General features: G+C 37.5%; 1 protein-coding gene across 2 annotated transcripts in view; it reads left to right on the top strand.

Moving 5' to 3' along the window:
* The window catches only part of NPEPPS (aminopeptidase puromycin sensitive), a 97,641-nt gene extending 80,102 nt beyond the window's left edge, over positions 1 to 17,539 (top strand). For both annotated transcript variants that reach the window (XM_030840080.2, XM_030840083.2), the window contains 9 exons: positions 935 to 1,074; positions 2,904 to 3,038; positions 4,292 to 4,511; positions 8,539 to 8,681; positions 9,823 to 9,879; positions 12,710 to 12,817; positions 13,306 to 13,461; positions 13,732 to 13,779; positions 16,033 to 17,539. In XM_030840080.2, the coding sequence (XP_030695940.1) occupies positions 935 to 1,074; positions 2,904 to 3,038; positions 4,292 to 4,511; positions 8,539 to 8,681; positions 9,823 to 9,879; positions 12,710 to 12,817; positions 13,306 to 13,461; positions 13,732 to 13,779; positions 16,033 to 16,185 (1,160 nt within the window). In that variant the 3' untranslated portion in view covers positions 16,186 to 17,539. The remainder of the gene's footprint in view (positions 1 to 934; positions 1,075 to 2,903; positions 3,039 to 4,291; positions 4,512 to 8,538; positions 8,682 to 9,822; positions 9,880 to 12,709; positions 12,818 to 13,305; positions 13,462 to 13,731; positions 13,780 to 16,032) is intronic.
* Positions 17,540 to 19,092: the final 1,553 nt, after the last annotated feature.

Below are 19,092 nucleotides of genomic sequence, written 5' to 3' on the forward strand. Positions count from 1 at the left end.
TTTCCAATACTCTGTGACCACTCTAGGCATTATTAAAACCTGAATTATCCCAGTGTCAGGAGGGAATTTTCATTTGTGGTTTAGCCTGATAGCATAAAGCTATATAATTTATTAAGATAGTTTCATTAATGTACTGGGCAATGACTCTCTTTTGTTTGGCATCTTAATGCAAAATCTGTTTTGCTGTATAATACCCAAGAGAGTGTATGTATTTGCCTTACAAAAGCTTTGGCTTTTAGATGTGACTCCTCAGTGTTCGAATCCAGCAGCTCCCAAGGTGTATCCTATCTGTCGCAGAAATAGAATCAGCCCTTCAGTTTCTCAGCAGTGTATATACCTGTTAAGAATTGCACCTTAGAATTTGTTGTTGTTGTTGTTGTTGTTGTACGCAAGCCTCTCACTGCTGTGGCCTCTCCTGTTGCGGAGCACAGGCTCCGGACGCAGCTCACAGGCCCAGCCGCTCCGCAGCATGTAGGGATCTTCCCGGACCGGGGCATGAACCTGTGTCCCCTGCATCGGCAGGCGGACTCTCAACCACTGCGCCACCAGGGAAGCCCTGCACCTTAGAATTTGTTTTTAAGTGCTATGTGAGAGCTTTAACCCACTCGAAATGTCTCTTACTAGTAAAATCATTATTTCTTTTGCTCTGAAAGGGGAAAACAACAATTAAATTAAAATTGTTGTATTTGTGATTCTACAAGTAAACACAGTGTTCTCTTTTTTATAGGCTATTGTGATTTCATTAGTAAATTCTCTCTTCCTTATTATTATTCAGGTTACCTGGAAGAGTTCATGTACCATTAAAAATGAGCTATTGGCTTAACAATTGGATTCAAACCCATGGGACACCACTCCTCTCTCTCTACTTTACCTTCTATTTCTCCCAGTGAGAAATTATTTTTCAAGTTTCCTCTTTGTTCTTCTCTTGCTTAAGGAGAAGACTGTCCCCAGTGGATGGTTCCTATCACAATCTCTACTAGTGAAGATTCCAGCCATGCCAAAATGAAGATTCTCATGGACAAGCCAGAGATGAATGTAGTTTTAAAAGATGTCAAACCAGACCAGTGGGTGAAGGTGAGTCCAGAAATGACATGGCCATTTTTATCTTACCTAAATTGATTTATTTCTTTCATTTCCTTTATTCATTTTATGGCTGGCTCTAAATTCTACTGCTTCATTTTGGACTAGGACTTGAAAAGAAAAAAACATTTCTGAACTTTCTTGTGTGAAATTTAGGGCCAACTTTCAAATAGTATTGTCTAGATATTTGCCTTTATGTCAGGTAAGGGAGTGGTCAATAAGCAGTTACAAAGGGATAGGATTAAACAGGAAAAAACTAGTAGTCTATGTATAAAGTCACATTAACCAAAACATTTGTAGTCTTGCAACTTCAAACTGCCCTGTCATTGTAATGACATGTTAACTTCAGTGATGTGTTGTCATTGTGCATGTACAACTATAATCAAGTGAGATCAGACATATAATAATCAGTTTGTGTCACTGAAATGTGAAATTACTTTTAGCTGGTGTTTTAAAGCCATTTCACAACACTAAGAGTCAGTAAATATTATTTTTCATTATTCTGTACTCTGCCTTTCATAATGAAAGTATCTGTTACAGACTTTTCTCCCAATTATAGGTTCCTAATAGGAATTATACATTGTCTCAGGCTTTTGTGCTTGCAGAACTATTTCTCCCTCTGTTTTAATTTTTTTAATATATTTTTATAATGTACCCAGTGGAATACTATATTACCATTTGAAATTACATTCTGGAACATATGTAGCAATATGAAATTTTTCTTATAAGAAAAAACACTATGATTGTAATTAGGTAAATAAAGGTGTTATTCTTATAGTAAAAGATAAAGGGAATCAATAAAATAATTACTGTATTAGAAATATGAAGTGACTTAAATATATATAAATAGTAAAATATTTATATCTTTTTTAAAAAATTAATTTATTTTATTTTTGGCTGTGTTGGGTCTTCGTTGCTGTGCGTGGGCTTTCTTTAGTTGCAGCGAGTGAGGGCTACTCTTCGTTGCAGTGTGTGGGCTTCTTATTGCGGTGGCTTCCCTTGTTGCAGAGCAGGGGCTCTAGGCGCACGGGCTTTAGTAGTTGTGGCACGCGGGCTCAGTAGCTGTGGCTCACAGGCTCCAGAGCTGTGGCGCACAGGCTTAGTTGCTCTGAGGCATGTGGGATCTTCCCGGACCAGGGCTCGAACCCATGTCCCCTGCATTGGCAGGCGGATTCTTAACCACTGCACCACCAGGGAAGCCCAAAATATTTATATCTTATACTGTCATTTTATCATTAAAATACTTTGCATATAAATATTATCAAAAATATTTTTGACTGTTGGTAAATAGCCTATAGAAAATAATGATAGTCAATGATTACCTCACTCCAAAAATCATATGAAATTGCCTTTTAATTCCATGTAATTCTTTAAAATCTAGGACCTGACAGTTGTTATTCTGTTGAGGCTCTGGGCTCATTAGATCAGTATTTGTAAAGGTTTAGTCTTCCTCAAAGATTTTATTGTCCAAGTATTTTTATTTTGTAGTAAATGTTTTCTGTAAACTGAAAACCATTCACTGAAATTAGAAATAGAAACTTAGCCGCATTATATCCTCCTTTTCAGCCATGTTCTTTTCACTGTCGCTCACTTTGCCTCCCACTATGCCAAGTTTCTGTTTTCTTTTGCCTCTGTATTCATCTTTGACAACTGATTACTATCTTTATATGTTGTTTCATTTTAATAATTTGTCTGTTAGCATAAATGATCTTTGTTGTTTTTCATCCAGATATACTAAAACTAGAACTTCTTTCATACCTACAAAAAATTGATTTAAAAAATAAATGCAGCTCCTTAATAATACCTGTTGTATATCTTTTCAGTTAAACCTGGGAACAGTTGGGTTTTATCGGACCCAATACAGCTCAGCCATGCTGGAAAGTTTATTACCAGGCATTCGTGACCTTTCTCTGCCCCCTGTGGATCGACTTGGATTACAGAATGACCTCTTCTCCTTGGTGAGCCTCCAGTAGTAAGATGGATTTTGCTGATTAAAGGATTTTGTTTTTCCTGGAGTGCCTGACTGAAACATAACTAGAAGAATATAGTTCTTCCTGAAGGTTGAATGCCTTTAGTACCAAAGCAAATGACTAATTATTAATTAACATGACAAGATTGAACCTATATAATTTACCACAAACAAATCTCATTTTATTACTCCTAAGCCAGCTTTTTGCAACTATACTTAAACTATCCTTTGTAAGGCAAAAATTCTTTTCAACACACATAGATACGAACCTTGAAGAAATTTCTCTACTTATGTAGTTTTTAAAAATAATTCAGAATGATTTATATTTTTCTAAAATAGTGGTTATACTTTGCAGGGAAAGTCTAGTAGAATTTTTTAACATTCCCTTACTATTCAAATTATAATATCCCATTAGCTTTAGAATTATATTTATATTTAGCTTTGTTCCAGAAAAAATTTTAAGGAGCAATTAGTAGTATTATCTTTATGACCCCAAAACATAGGTTAGATAATTTCTAGATGTCTCTGTGATAAAATTGTCAGATTCCTCCTAGTGTTCCTTTAATTGGACTTGAAATTTTCATTCCCCTCTGCAGTAACTGGTTTTGGATTCCTCCTTTGTATAAACACAGATTAGCATTGATGCACAAAACCTCACATCTGCTGATTTCATTGCTGAGAGAGACCTGTCCCAGGAGAGTGGTGTGTTTGTGCAGTTGGCTGCTGTAACAGAAGTTCTTTTTCCTAACTCTGTTAGTCAGTTCTGAAAGGACTGAATTTGTAGTGCCTTCCAGTTTGCCTTCTTTTAGAAATGAGTAAAGGACAGGCTGACGTTGACATAGTTTGCAGGTCTAGTTTTGAAAGCGCCTCTGTCAAAAACCAAAGCCCCAACTGTTTTTGCAACTTTTCTGAAAGTATGAAAATTTTCAAAATAAAAAACAATGCCAAGACCCCGGAAACTGAATAGAAATAGGACGTTAACTGTTTTCTTTCTTTTTCTAAATTGGTGGAATTCTAGCAATTTTTTAAAGTGGCTCTTCTATAAATAGCAAAAAAGTAAGGAATGGTGTCATAATACAGTTTTTATTTTATAAAATTCTGTAGTAGTCTGAGCTTATATAGTCTAGTCTCTTCCTTAAGGGATAGCTAACTAGCAGAAGATAATGCCAAAAATACATGCTTGTGTTTTTTGTTTTGCTTTTGTTTGAAGACTAGATTAATTTATGTTTTTTCCTATCCCAGGCTCGAGCTGGAATCATTAGCACTGTAGAGGTTCTAAAAGTCATGGAGGCTTTTGTGAATGAGCCCAATTATACTGTATGGAGCGACCTGAGCTGTAACCTGGGGATTCTCTCAACTCTCTTGTCCCACACAGACTTCTATGAGGAAATCCAGGAGTTTGTGAAAGATGTCTTTTCACCTATAGGGGAGAGACTGGGCTGGGACCCCAAGCCTGGAGAAGGTAATGGATGTACTGAATGGGGAAAGAATTGATCAGAAATTGGTCCTTTTTTTACTCAGCTGTGGTTAACAATAACAATAGCATCATCTTTGTGTCTGCTGGATGTTACTGTGTATTCAGCTAACTAGTAAGACTTAGGACTTTTAAGCCTCCTGGTGAAGTTACATAAAAACAGTGGTGGCTATGTGTATTTGTTGCTAAATATGATATATGCACAGAGCAAATGGTGGAAATAGAAGTCTTTCACAAAGTTCCAAAGGCCCATTTTTAGTAAAGAAAAGCTAAAGGGCATTCTGGATTATTTTATTTATTATTTTACCATAAATACCAGGCACCTTATGTACAGCTTGAAAAGGTGTTGAGAGACACAGGGGCCAGTTTTCTGAATTAAAGGAGTTATTTGCTTTCTCCATGTATCCTGTCCTCTTTATTTCTGTAATCCTGTATTTACTCTTTTGCTGTCATTTAAATGTTGGGAATAGTGATTACAGGGCTTTAAATATAATTATTTTCTACTATATGCTAATAACTGAAGGTGGTATTTCCTCCTGCCCTTCTTATTCTGGCAGTCTTTTACAATAAGAACAATAGTAACAATTATCTAGAGCTCTATGTCTTTCTTTTATTGATTCAACAAATATTTATGTACCCAGTAAATGCCAGGTACCGTACTAGGAGATGGTGGTATAACAGTGAACAAAAAATCACCCTGTGTGGCTTACATTCTAGTGGAAGACACAGCAAACAGTTCAATAGATAATATTTTAGGTGGCAGCAAGTATCGTGAAGAAAAATAAAGTTAGGTAAGGTAGATCAGGAGTAAAAGGAGTAGTAAGCCACTGTTTTATGGAGAGTGGACAGGAAAATGCAGGAAAACTAGTGAGGTGATATTTGAGCGTAAGCAGAAACCTGTAGGAGAGACCTGTGAGGATATCTAGTGGGAAAATGGTCCAAACAGGAAACAGCAAGTACAAAAGACCTGAGGCAGAGGCATGCTTAGATGTTCAAGGAATAACAAGGAGGCTGGTAAAGTCAGGACAGAGAAACTGAGGGAGAGAGGAGGGTGGAAGCATATCAGCTCCTATAGAACCCGTGGGACTTTCACATTTAGTGGTATGAGCAACTCATTTGAGAGTTTAAAGCAGAGGAACATGACTTATTTACTCAGCTGTGTGAAGAACAGACTGTAGCAGGGGAGGCAAAAGAGGAAGCAGGGAGACAAGTTAGAAAGCTATTTCAGTAATCCAGTTAGGTGCTGGTTGCAGGTAGCACTTGTAGGTAGTAAATTCTGGGTATGTTTTGAAGGTAGAACTGAAAATACTTGGTGGTGGCCTGTGTGGTGGAGAGAAAGAGGGGAGTCATCAAATTTTGGCCTGAAGAACTGAAAGAGTGAAGTTACCATATACAGGGACGGGGAAGACTGCTGTAGAAGCAGATTTGGGTGCAAAAGGGAATCAGCAGTTTGGTTTTGGACATCTTAAATTTGAGGTCCTTTTAGACATCCAAGTGGGGAGTCCCATGGCTAGAGGTCCAGGCTGAATAGATACATTTAACGCATAGATGGTATTTACAGCCATAAGATTGGATAAGGGCATGGTCAGTCCAAGATTTAGAGATTGGGTAGAAGAGGAGGAATCAGCAAGGGAGATTGACTGGACAATAAGGTAGGAGAGACAGGAGGGAGAGGAGTGTCCCAGAAGCCTTAAAGAAGCAGTAGAGAGGGAGAAGTGATCGTCTGTGACAAATGCTGCTCTAAGTCGGGCAGAATGATGAAGAACTGATGATTGCATTGGCCAAGTTCTGTGGCGTGGTGATGAACAACACCAGAAAGGGAAGAGAGGAAAAGGAGACAGCACTTTTAGACAACTTTTTAAAGGAGTTTTGCTAAAAAGAGGATCAGATAAAAGGGGATAATCTGGAGAGAGATGTGAGGTCAAGGGGGCTTTTTTTTTTTTTAAAGTGGGAGACTTTATGTTTTTGTGCTGATGAAAATGATGCAGTAATAGAAAAATTCATGATGTGAAAGAGAGGTAATTGCTGGAGTGATGGCTGAATAATCGAGAGGAGTCAGGATCCATTGCACAAGTGGAGGAGTTGGCTTTAGGTAGGAATACAGCAGATCCATAAGAACAAGACAGGAAGTATATGGACACAGATGCAGGTAAATTGGTGGATGTTGCACTTTCTTTCATGATGATAATATGTGAAACTTTGGGGGCTAAAAAATACCTTTTTGAAATAGGGAGAATGTCATTAGTTTCCCAGCTTTACAGATGGAAGAATCAAACATAGCAAAATAATAAAAATATTGCCTGTATCAACACAGCAAATCAGCACCAGAATTATAAATTGGTTCTTATAAGAACCTTCACTAGCATCGTGTTATCTATTGATTTCTTATGGTTTTCTTAAATATATTTTTCATGGAGTTACTATTTAAATATGGCAAATTGTGCATGTTCAATTCAGTGACTTGACAAATGCATACAACATCTCCATCACCACAGGAGGTTGCCCTCAGGCCACTTCCCAGTCCCTGCCACTCTACCCACCCCACCAACCCTCACATCCCTTGCAGGCAAACACTATTCTGACTTCTTTCACCCTAGATTAATATGGTCTCTTCTAGAACTTTATATAAATGGAATCATATTATATAGTCTATTCTTTTATCTGGTTTGTCTCACTCAGTATAATGTTCTAGAGATACATCCTTTTTATCGCTGAGTGCTATTTCATTGTATGAATATACCACAATTTATTTGTCCATTGTGCTGTTGCAGTCCATCAGTTTGTATGCTAGGTTAACTATTTTTTTTTGAGGTATAATCAATATACCACAAAATGCACTCTTTTAAATATACAATTCAGTCTTTTTTCACAGTGTTGTACAACCACCAGCACTATCTAATTCCAGAACAATTTCTTTACCCTCAAAAGAAACTCCATACCCATTGGCAGTCACTCTGTATTCCCTGGCAACTCAGTCCCAGGCAGCCACTAATCTGCTGTCTCATGGATTTGTCTGTTCTGGCATTTCATATAAATGGAATCATACCCTGTGTGGCCTTTTATATTTGGCTTCTTTCATTTAGTATGTTTTCAAGGTTCATCCATGTTGTAGCATGTATCAGTACTTCATTTCCTTTTATAGTCAAATAATATTCCATTGTATTATATGGATATACCACATTTTCTTTGTTCATTTATCAGTTTATGTATGTTTGGATTGTTTCTACTTTTTGACTGTTAGGAATACTGTTATGAACATATGTATACAAGTTTTTGTATAGACAAATACTTTCATTTCTCTTGGGTATATACTGAAGAGTGGAATTGCTGGGTCATACGGTAACTCTGTGTTTAACCTTTTGAGGAATTGCTGGACTGTTTTTCAAAGTGGCCACACCATTTTACATTCCTACCAGCAATGTATGAGGTTTCTAATTTCTCCCCATCCTTGCCAACACTTGTTATTGTCTCTTTTATTCTAGCCATCCTAATTGGTGTGAAGTGGTATCTTGTGGTTTTGATTTGCATTTCCCTAATGGCCAGTGATAGCTTATTGGCCATCTGCATATCTTTGGAGTAATCTATCAGATTCTGATTTTAAAAATCTAAGATTTCAATGTACCCAGCATACTAGTTCTATATGTGACCTTTCTCTAAATCTTGGGTCAAAATTGCATAATCCAAGTCTGTTCCTTTCACACATAATTCTTTTTTTTTTTTTTCCATACATAATTCTTATTAGTGTAATTACCTAGATGGAGTGAACATTTAGTAAATCAAGTTGGCATTGTAACTATAGACAGAGGCATCATATTTGCTTGTCTAGTGTGTTAAGCACTTCATTTCATTCTTATTTGATAAATTTAAATCAAGTGTTCTCTAGAGTACTAAGGTAATTGATTTTGTTTGTTCAAGACTGTAGACACGGTATAACACAATTATAAGATACCTAGGTGGCGTATTTGTAAAAATAAGCTTTTTAAGTAGTTCTATATCTCTTTTACTTCTCAATCAGGTCATCTCGATGCACTCCTGAGGGGCTTGGTTCTGGGAAAACTAGGGAAGGCAGGACATAAGGCAACGTTAGAAGAAGCCCGTCGTCGGTTTAAGGACCATGTGGAAGGGAAACAGATTCTCTCCGCTGATTTGAGGAGTCCGGTAGGTTTTCATAATAAAGTACCTTGATTTCTAGGTGACTTCATCATTCTGTGTAGTGTGGAATGTATTTAATAGTAACCGAAAATGACCTAAGTATTGACTCACAAATCATGTCTGATTCTTTTCTTTATTTTTTTCCTTTATTTATTTATTTTTTCTTATTTTTTTTTACTTTTTGGCTGTGTTGAGTCTTACTTGCGGCATACGGGATCTTCACTGAGGCACACAGTCTCTTCATTGCAGCACTCAGGCTTCTCTCTAGTTGTGGCATGTGGGTTTTCTCTCTCTAGTTGTGGCACAGGGGCTCCAGAACACGTGGGCTCTGTAGTTTGCAGCAGACTGGCTCCTTCGTTGACGCACGCGAGCTCAGTAGTTGTGGCACACAGGCATCTAACCTGCGTCTCCTGCATTGCAAGGTGGATTCTTTACCACTGGACCACCAGGGAAGTCCCCTGATTCTTTCATTGTTTTAAGATATTTTATTACAATTTTTTTTTTTTTTTTTTTTGGCTTTACATGGGCTTTCTCTAGCTGCGGCGAGCTGGGATTACTCTTTGTTATGGTGCGCGGGCTTCTCATTGTGGTGGCTTCTCTTGTTGCGGAGCATGGGCTCTAGGCGCACAGGCTTAGTAGTTGTGGTGCATGGGCTCAGTAGTTGTGACTCGTGGGCTCTAGAGCATAGGCTCAGTAGTTGCGGTGCACAGGCTTAGTTGCTCTGCAGCATGTGGGATCTTCCCAGACCAGGGATCGAACTCATGTCCCCTCCGTTGGCAGGCAGATTCTTAACCACTGTGACCAGGGAAGTCCCTCCTGATTCTTTAAATATACACCACTTATGAGGTCTGTAGGCAGCTTCTCATTGATGTGAAGCTTCTCAGTCTGCACTAGGGTACTGAAAGGTGATTGACTGTCCGTGCACATTCTCCTGAAAGACTGGTGTGTTCTGCTGTTACTTACTACCTGCCATCTACCTTTCTGGTTGTTCATGTGGGCTCTTAGATCCTTGCCACAATTTGTATTAATATGTAATATCCACACAATTTTTTTTGACTTGCTTTCTGTCTTTTCTTAACGTTAGAATATTTGGAACAAGATACATTTAATCAGATGCCTTCTTTTTTGTTCCTGTATTCTCTTGTAGGTCTATCTGACTGTTTTGAAGCATGGTGATGGCACTACCTTAGACATTATGCTGAAGGTGAGTAAATTTAGAAAGGGCTCCCACTTTCTGCTTTTTAAGTTGAATTGACATAGAGTATGAGCTTGAGCGGTTAAAAAAAAGTCCTGGCAAAAGAAATACATGCTGATATGCATACTGTAGACATGCAAATATTAGGAAACTGTGAGAGAAATATATAATATCTGTTTATCTGTACTACCAATACAAGTGCCAAAAGTCATCTAATTTTTTCACTTTTTTTTTTACTCACGAATTTATGCATCTTAAATCTTAATACCGAAATGTTAATTTTGATTAAAAAGTCAAGTTCTTAAAACTTTTCCCATCAATGCAAATTTACTTGGGGTTCTGCCCATTTTATACAAAAGGTTTGTTTCTGTGCTTAGAAAAGGGATAGATGATTAGGTGTCTCAAGGGTTTGGTCTATGCCAGTGCCTCTTATGAATGGACAGGAAATTAATTCACTTGCTTTCACAGCCTCTGTAGTCCCAGGGTGGTTGGCATATAATTAAACTCCGACTTAGAAAAATATAGGTAAAACTTTCCATGTCCTTATAATGGCAGTGATCTGTTTGAAAGTCCTAATGCTGTGGAACAAGTGCTATCTCCAGTCCTTGTCCATGCAGTTATTAGTCTAAGAAATAACTTGACAATCTGGTTGCATTAGAGGTGGAGAGAGCTGATTCTACTTATTACCATTAAATAAAATGTGCAAAATGTGCCTAAATACCCAAATCATCTATCAGACCCATTCATTAAATGATCTGCACTTAGGGAGACAAACAGGATAGGAATGGGATGTGCTTTAATACTTCTACCCTTAATCAGAATACTTTTCTTATCCCAAGTGGATCAGAATTGCAAATCTAATTTCTAGTATTTTAGTTCTAAACAAATCCTATTTAAATGATTAGAATGTTTTAAAAAATATATATTATAAACTTTATTTAAGAAACTACATCTCAAACTGTATTGCTTTAACTACCTATCTTGTATAAGGATTTCCTTTCTAATAACATAAAAAAATATACTTCGGGTTTACCTTTCAACTAAATGACATTAAGGTCCCTTCTCATTCTTAATATTCTGTGAACCTATGCACTATAAATCATGTATTTCTTTGCATATGAAATGAAGTACTTGGTATTTTTTGTCTATTCCATAAAGGTGTGGGAAAAATAGGGGTTCCGAAATTTTCATGAGAGGTACTGAGACATTTTCATGTCATGGCATATTTTTAACAATTTATACTAGTATGTTTATTTAATAAATGTTTGCATCTAACACAAGGGAGCTCACAGTGATTCAGCTTTACTATGGAAAGCTCTAATGAAGGCAGAGTCAGGGTTCTTCAAGAAACCAGTCAGGGGAGGTTGCAGAGGGATGGATTGGGAGTTTGAGATTAGCAAATGCAAACTATTATTATGTATGTATAACTGAATCACTTGCTGTACATCAGAAACTAGCACAACAATGTAAATCAACTATACTTCAATAAAATAAATTAAAAAAAAAGAAAGAAACCAGTTGATGAGAGATAAGGAAGACAGTTTTCTGTTGGTAATTTAGGAATAATGAAGCAGGATAAATAACTTTAATTCAAAGTGTATTTGAAATGTGGTGTTATGATGCCATCTAGTGGACTCCTGTAACAGGTTCTCCAGGGGGTGGGGTGGGGAATGCTTCCTAAAAGCCAGAGTTCAGACCTTGAGTATTAGAGCTGAAAAGGACCTTAGAAATCATCTGTCCACCCCACTCATTTTACAGATGGGGAAACTGAGACCCGGAGAGGTTAAGGACTTAGTCAAGATCACACAGCTAGTTAGAGGCAAAACTGGGACTAGAACCCAGGTCTTCTGACCTCCTATCTATTTTACTACACTGCTGCTCAAAAGAGTCCAAAGGAAAGGAAGAGGAAACTGGGAGCTGTGATGGGGTCTCCAGACACTGGTCAGTGTTAAATCTTCAGAGGGGAAAAAAGGTCAAGAGAGTCTATAAATTAAGTTGTCCTAGAGAAGTATCTCATATACATTTGTAGTTCTAATTTTAAAAAATATATAATAATATTTTGTTTCTAATTATGAAAAAAGATTTTGGTATACTCACTATGGAAGATTTAGAGACTAGAAAAGTATAAAGAAGAAAACAGAACTTACCTGTAATTTTTAAAACGTGACAAATATAGCATGTATAATATGATCTTATTCCTGATTTGTTTTTTCTTTATGCTTTTCTGTTTTCTTAATATTCTTCATTCAGCATGTGCTGCTTTTGCAGTTAAAAAATGTGATGATCCCACTGATCAGAGACCATTATTATTGTTAATATTTTGATATGTTTTCAAGTGTTTTTTCCCCTTCACATTAACTTTTTAAAAATTTAGAATCATTTTGCTTTGTCTCTCTTCTTTCATTTAATATATCAAGAGCATGTTTATGTCATCAGACATTCTTAAAATATTACTTTCAATAATGCATCTTATATTTTTCACTATTGTAAATAGTGAAAAATATTATAAATTGAAGTGGTATTAGTAATTATTATTTTGCTCATCTAACATAGAACATTAGTCAGACATCAATGAGTAAAGAATTTGGTCATGACAGGTTGACCCCTTAGATCTTGATGTTGAACTGCTTAGAACTGATGACAAGCTATTCATACAGTAAGCACTTGCACCTAGTGTCTTACTATAGGGGCACACGACAAATTTAGTGCCCAAACATCTTGAAAAATATTCTTTTGTTAATTTCATATCCTGCAGTCTTAGCTAATGAGAATGTAGAGCAAAAGTTTCACCTTAATGGGGGAGAAGTTAATTATCTCTATCTGTATTTTTGCACTATAGCTTCACAAACAAGCAGATATGCAGGAAGAGAAAAACCGGATTGAAAGAGTCCTTGGGGCTACTCTTTCACCTGAATTGATTCAAAAAGTCCTCACGTTTGCACTTTCAGTAAGTTACCATGAAAACTGCTTTTAGAGGGAATTGTTACCCACTGATCTGTAGCAAGTGTCCTTGATTCAGTATTCTCTGCCTTAACCCTAGACTAAAGGCTCCCTCATTCTTGGAGGACTGGAATAAGCTTTTGTTACTAATCACTGTATCTCCCTCTAGTGGTGAGAATCAGAATAGCTGGGAGAGGAAATAAACTGGAAAGCTGACACATCCCTGTGCCTACTTTCTGTCTCTTCCTTTCTTTACCCTAGAGCAGGTATCTATTGAGCAGCCTGTTTGTACCCATCCCAGTGCTTCATTCTCAATTTGGCTGATCTTTAGGTTAAACATTCTCCTCTTTGTTAGAAGCTTCTGGTGCAAGTTATTCCTAAAACAATAAGTGTCTTCAGTGGGATTACTTGGGTATACCTCAACAGCATTTGCCCTTTCTGGCAGCAGATGATGTTCTGGATATGGTAGACTTTTAGTTCTCTTCTTTTTTTTAGGAAGAGGTACGTCCACAGGACACTGTATCAGTAATTGGTGGAGTGGCTGGAGGCAGTAAGCATGGAAGGAAGGCTGCTTGGAAATTCATAAAAGACAACTGGGAAGAACTTTATAATCGATACCAGGGAGGATTCTTAATATCTAGACTAATAAAGGTAAGTGAAAATTTTTGAGTAGCTTGCTTATCATGGGTATTATTGAGAAACATCCATGATTCACTAGACCCATAGATTATGGCCTTTGCCTTTTAAGAGTTTCCTTAAGTAGTTATTAGCTTTACTAAAGAGTTTCTCCATAACCCATCCTGTACCCTCTAGAATAAACTGAAGTTGGGAAAGAATGGAATGATTTGTTTTTATGGTAAATGGAAGTTTGTTCCTAAACTCTTAGTTGTTCTTACTATTTATAAACCATTTTTTTTTCAGCTATCAGTTGAGGGATTTGCAGTTGATAAAATGGCTGGAGAAGTTAAGGTAAGGAAAGGACTGTTTACTTTTCACTTTTCAATCCAGTAAGTAAAAACACTAACCCAATTGTAATGATAGAGTGTTGGGGTAATGTTGTACTTTAGGGTCTCCATGTTCTTGCTTGGAGAAAGACAGGTTAGGTTGTATCTTTAATGCTTGAAGAATTTAGAGTTGGAATCATCTTTGGGGCATTGAAGCGTGGTTGAAAGAATGTGGAACTTGACATCAGTCGACCTGGGTATAAATAATCTGTGCTCTGCTCCTTGTTAGCTGTGTAACTTCAAGCAAGTTTTTTAACCTCTGTGAGCCCGGCTCCTCATCCATAAGATGAGGTGTTAAGATTGTCATTTAGATTAAGTAACACAGGGGGCCTGGAACATAGTAGGTCCTTGATATTCGTTCTTTTTCCTTTTCTAAAACATTCATAGGTCTTTTGTAGGCACAATGAGACAAGATGACTATGTAGGGACTCTCCTCTTAGCTCTTAGAAAGACTGATAATCAGTTTAGTGGCAGAGTTCAGTGTTTGGAGGACAAATCTACACTGATTAGGAAAATCTTAACTTTAAGCCTTTCATTGCATTTAATCGCAAAGTGTTTCTTAAGTGTCACTTCCACCTTCATTCTTGAAAGCAAGGGGGTTATCAGGTGTGAATTTGGAAATTCTGAGAGCTATAATGTTTGATTCACTTTATGATCCATTGTTAGAAATAAGATTCATTTAGTTTACATTGCATATTGTATTGTGTTAATAATTACTTTATTGTAAAGGTAATAAATACTCTGAAGGAGAAATATGTATAATTAGTTTGAGGGGAGGGCACTGGTTAAGCTAAGCCTGGTAAAGTAGGCAGAGGCCAGACCGAGGAGGGCCTTGTAGGCCATATTAAACTTTTCCTAAGAATGGGAAGCCCTTGAATGGCTTACAAACCGGATCAAGTCACTCCTTTGTTTATATGATAAAAATTTCACTCTGGCCACAGTGTGGAGAATGCATAATTTGGAAAGGAGAAGAGAAGATGTCGGGAAGCTCTCTCTCCAAGCAAAAATGATTTAGTAGCTTGGAGAAGATGGAGTAAGAAAGAAATTCAGGGGCTTGATTTTGTTAACCTTTAATTCAACCAGTATTTAACTGAGTGGCTTCTCTGTGTTGTGAACGTATCTGGGGAGGAAGAACGAAGAGTCAAGGATAATTCCCAGGTTTCTGGTATGTAAATTGTGGTGCTGCTTCTCAAAGTGAAATGAGAGGAAGTCTTGTATCTTACTCAGGCCCTAAGAACCCAACTGTGATAGGAGCCTTGGAGCAGGAGCCATTGTCATCCATGTAAATAAAGTTTGATTTCTAAAAGGTCTAGACTTAATCTGATGAATTAGTCATTCTCTCTTGTATACCTGTGGTGATGACTAGCTCAAAGGAAAGACCCGTGTCCTTTTGCTGGTTGGTATTTTCTATGGAACCAGGTGTACTTCATTAGAAAATGATTTATTCAGCGTTTAATCAATAAGCATTGTGATAATTACAAGAAACTGAAGTAGTTTTACTGTGTGAAAAATGCGAGTCTATAAAATTTTAAATTATTAGGATATAGAAGCAATTTAAGCTTCTTAATTTTATCAACCCTTACAAATTAATCTTTATTTGAAGCAGCCAAAATGTGTTGCGTCCTTAACTACTCTGTGCCAAGTATTATGCTGTTTATATGGGTTGTCTCTTTAATCTTCTGGAGTAAATATTTTCTCATAGATGAGAAAACATACTTAGAGCAGTTAATTTACTCAGTCACAGGATAGTACATGATGGAGCCTAGATCAAGTCCCAAGTCTGATTCCAAAACCTAGACTTCAAGTAGGTTTTTTAACCCCTGTGAGCCAGTTTCATCTGTAAAATGAAGTGATAAGATTGTCATTTAGATGAAGTAACTAACACAGGGGGCCTGGAACAGAGTAAGTCCTTGATACCAGTTCTTTTTTACTTTCTTTTGCTGGTTGGACAATGAACTTAAAAGAAAGGCCGAAGGTTCTGTCTCTTTACTGTTAACTTTTGATTAGGTTGTAAGCATATAATATATTTGGAGGAGAATTCCTGTAGGCAGGTACAAGGAGCTGCTTGTTTTCTTTTAGCCTGGAGGTGGCAGTGGTAAATTTTCATGAGTGAAGCTTATGAACCCTTTATAGGCAGTGGGTATTTTTTCAGAGCCTGTGATATTAGCTTCTTACTATTGCTGGTAATGATCCTACATTCTGGGTTGTTTTATACCAGGCTTTCTTCGAGAGTCACCCAGCTCCTTCAGCTGAGCGTACCATCCAGCAGTGTTGTGAAAATATCCTGCTGAATGCTGCTTGGCTAAAGCGTGATGCTGAGAGCATCCACCAGTACCTCCTTCAGCGAAAGGCCTCACCACCCACAGCATGAACCCGGAGCATGCCGCCACTGCGGTTCTGCTGCTTCATGCAGGGATAAGGTGGAGCGACCGAACAGCTGATTCATATGCCAAGAATTTGGAGTCTTCTTTCAAGCCAGTGGGGGTTGGACATTGAATGTAGTTAACTGGTTCCTGCTCACACTCCAGAATTAAATTCTATTGAAAAAGGAAAATCAGCAATTCAGCAAAAAAAATAAAAAAAATGTAAATATGATAGTAATAAAATAGAGCATAACGAAACTGTGAAACTTCCTGAAGCCTTGTCAGTGGTTAAAAGTATTTAACACTCTCCTGTTAATGACAGATGTTCTGTTTTTATAACCTACCAAAAGGAAACTAGAGGCTTCTGGGTAAAGAGGATTTTTGTGAAATGGGTTCTACAAGCAGCCTACAAACCAAGGGTAGTGTCCATTGCTGGGGATGTTAAACATGAAAGGCTGATAGCTGGTATACATAGAGTCTGTGCATAATTTCAAGTGGGTTTTTTTTTTTTTTTTTGGCATGGGGACTGATCAGGAAGATATATTTTCCTGCATAACTCAATCTGAACCAAGGATTGTAGTTTTCCTCCTTGCTTTCCCTTCTGTGTGACCCCTTGGCAAAAAAAAAAAAAAAAAAAAGTTTAAAAAAAAAACCTATCCTGGTCTGGGTTTTTTCCTCCCCTAGTTCCATCCCCAACCCACCACCCCGGTGTCCTTCTTAGAGATAAAGAAATAATAAGGAAACATCTTTTATAGCCACATTAAATAAGAGAAACTGATATACATTATTTTTTTCTTTCTTTTTTAAGATGACTTTTAAGAACCCTGAAATGCATATAGGTGAGACAATAGAAATGAAAGGTTTTCATCCAGGCCTTTCTGAAGGAGTTACTCTGCTGAAAATGGTCTTAGTTGTCTGACAGGCCAACTGTTGAATCTCTTTATGACAGTATCAACACTGGCTTCTTCTGGTTCATTTTGGGCATGTAAGAAGTCATTGGTAACTGCTGCAGGGCCTATATATTAGTGGTAACTGGTTTTAAAAACAACAAAGACTATAAGCCTGTGTGTGCCACTCTGCTTCCACAGTGTATCCTACTAACAAGCCTCACCAACCTAATCCAGTACATTTTAAGTCTAAATCTCATTCCTTTCCTCTTTCCCTACCTTTTTTCTTTTCTTTTTCTTAAAAAAAAAATATTTTTGTGTGTTATTAACAGGAATTCATATTTGGTGTGGCTTAACTGTATTTCAGAAGGTCATCAGATTGTGAGACTGCTTCCTTGAAACATTTTTGTGCTATTGTTTTAAAAAAATAATTAAAAAACAGTTGGCGTTAATAAAAATGTCAATGTGAAATTGATGTCCTGATGTCCTTTATTCTCTCTGATAAGCAACTAAAACCTTTCCTATCATTCAGTAGGATTATGAGAAGTTTTACTACCATAGGATTTTTCTGAGTCTAAGAAAATCCAGTTGCTGAATTCCTAATGAAGAGTACCTAACCAGAAAAATCTTAAGATTCCTCCTAAATTAGTTCTGGGTTAACTCAAAAGTCTCTTATAGTCAGCATTCAGGAGTCAACTTGAGCCTGCCAGTTCCCATTTATTGAGGCTTCCTTTTATCTAGGCATGTGCCACCGGCAAAGCAGGGGCATCAAAAAGACTGAAAGAAATTCTGCTTTAATTAAAGAACTCACAGTCAAATTCTGGAAAGAAGTTATTTTAGTTTCAGCATACATGCAAGTTTTGTGTATACTGGTTTAGCAGTTTGAATATGTTGGGGAAGAGGTTGCGCTAGGTATCTTCCGCTTCCTCTTTAGAACTACTTTTCATCCTGCTCTGCGTCCCAGGAGGTATTGACCCCCATGGACTGCATTAACAGGCTCCTTTGCCCTCTGACTTCAGGTTGTGTTGATCCAATTAGTAACACCCTCAGAAGATCAAAAGGCTGAGGAATGGATATTTAGAAGCTAGGGTGTTTATTCCCCTGGCTTCTAAATTGCCAGGTCACATAGGTTGTCTGAGTCCCTCTACGAAGGACTGCGACTCCTATCAGGCAGCCTCTCTAGCTTCTAGCTCCTTCTCTTTGGCCCTTCAGATCTAGGGATAGAAAGGACCACTCATTTACTAGCTCTGGATAACTCCATTATTCCCTGTTGGTTTCTCTGAACTCTGCCCATGTCTTTGTAAACAGTCCCTTTATTAAACCTTTCTCAAATTACCCAGTTTTAGTGTATTCTGTTTTCTACTAATATCTTGATTGATCTGGGCACCACAGTCCTGATGCTTTGTGTCTCTAGAGGTCTTAGTCCGACATTTTGCATGTCAGATATTTTTGTTTTGTTTGGCCACACCACAAGGCTTGCAGGATCTTAGTTCCCCGACCAGGGATTGAACCTGCACCCTGGGCAATGAAAGTGCATTAACCACTGGACCGGCGGGGAATTCCCTGTCAGATGTTTTAATTTGTCTTCCAAATAGCTCCCTATCCTAGGTAGTATACTCATCTTACAGACGAGAAAGCAGGCACCGAAAAATTAGGCAAAGTAGTTAAACAGCAAATAACTCTCAGTACTAGTGATCAACGCAAGCTTGCCAGTCTGCAAAAACCTGTGTTCTCCCAGCTAACTGTTAGGTCTCCCCAATTAGAAGAACATACAGTCACACTGGACCCAGGCAATAGCTTTAAAGATATTCAGTCATTGTCCTTTTCCCTAATATTCTTCGGTTAAAATTTTTAGTGGAAATCAGAAGGTTGGAAAGAAAGATGAATGTGTTATTTCCTTACAGAGAATGTTATTTTATATTTTATTAATGGGAAGCAGTAAAGCCTTTTGGGACAGTGGGCAGTTGTGGGTGAATTCTTATCTTGCATTTTCTAAGGATGAATTTCAGGAAGCAAGGAACCCCTTTG

This window comes from Globicephala melas, chromosome 20 (genome assembly GCF_963455315.2).
Source record: "Globicephala melas chromosome 20, mGloMel1.2, whole genome shotgun sequence".
In the NCBI taxonomy this organism is placed as follows: Eukaryota; Metazoa; Chordata; class Mammalia; order Artiodactyla; family Delphinidae; genus Globicephala; species Globicephala melas.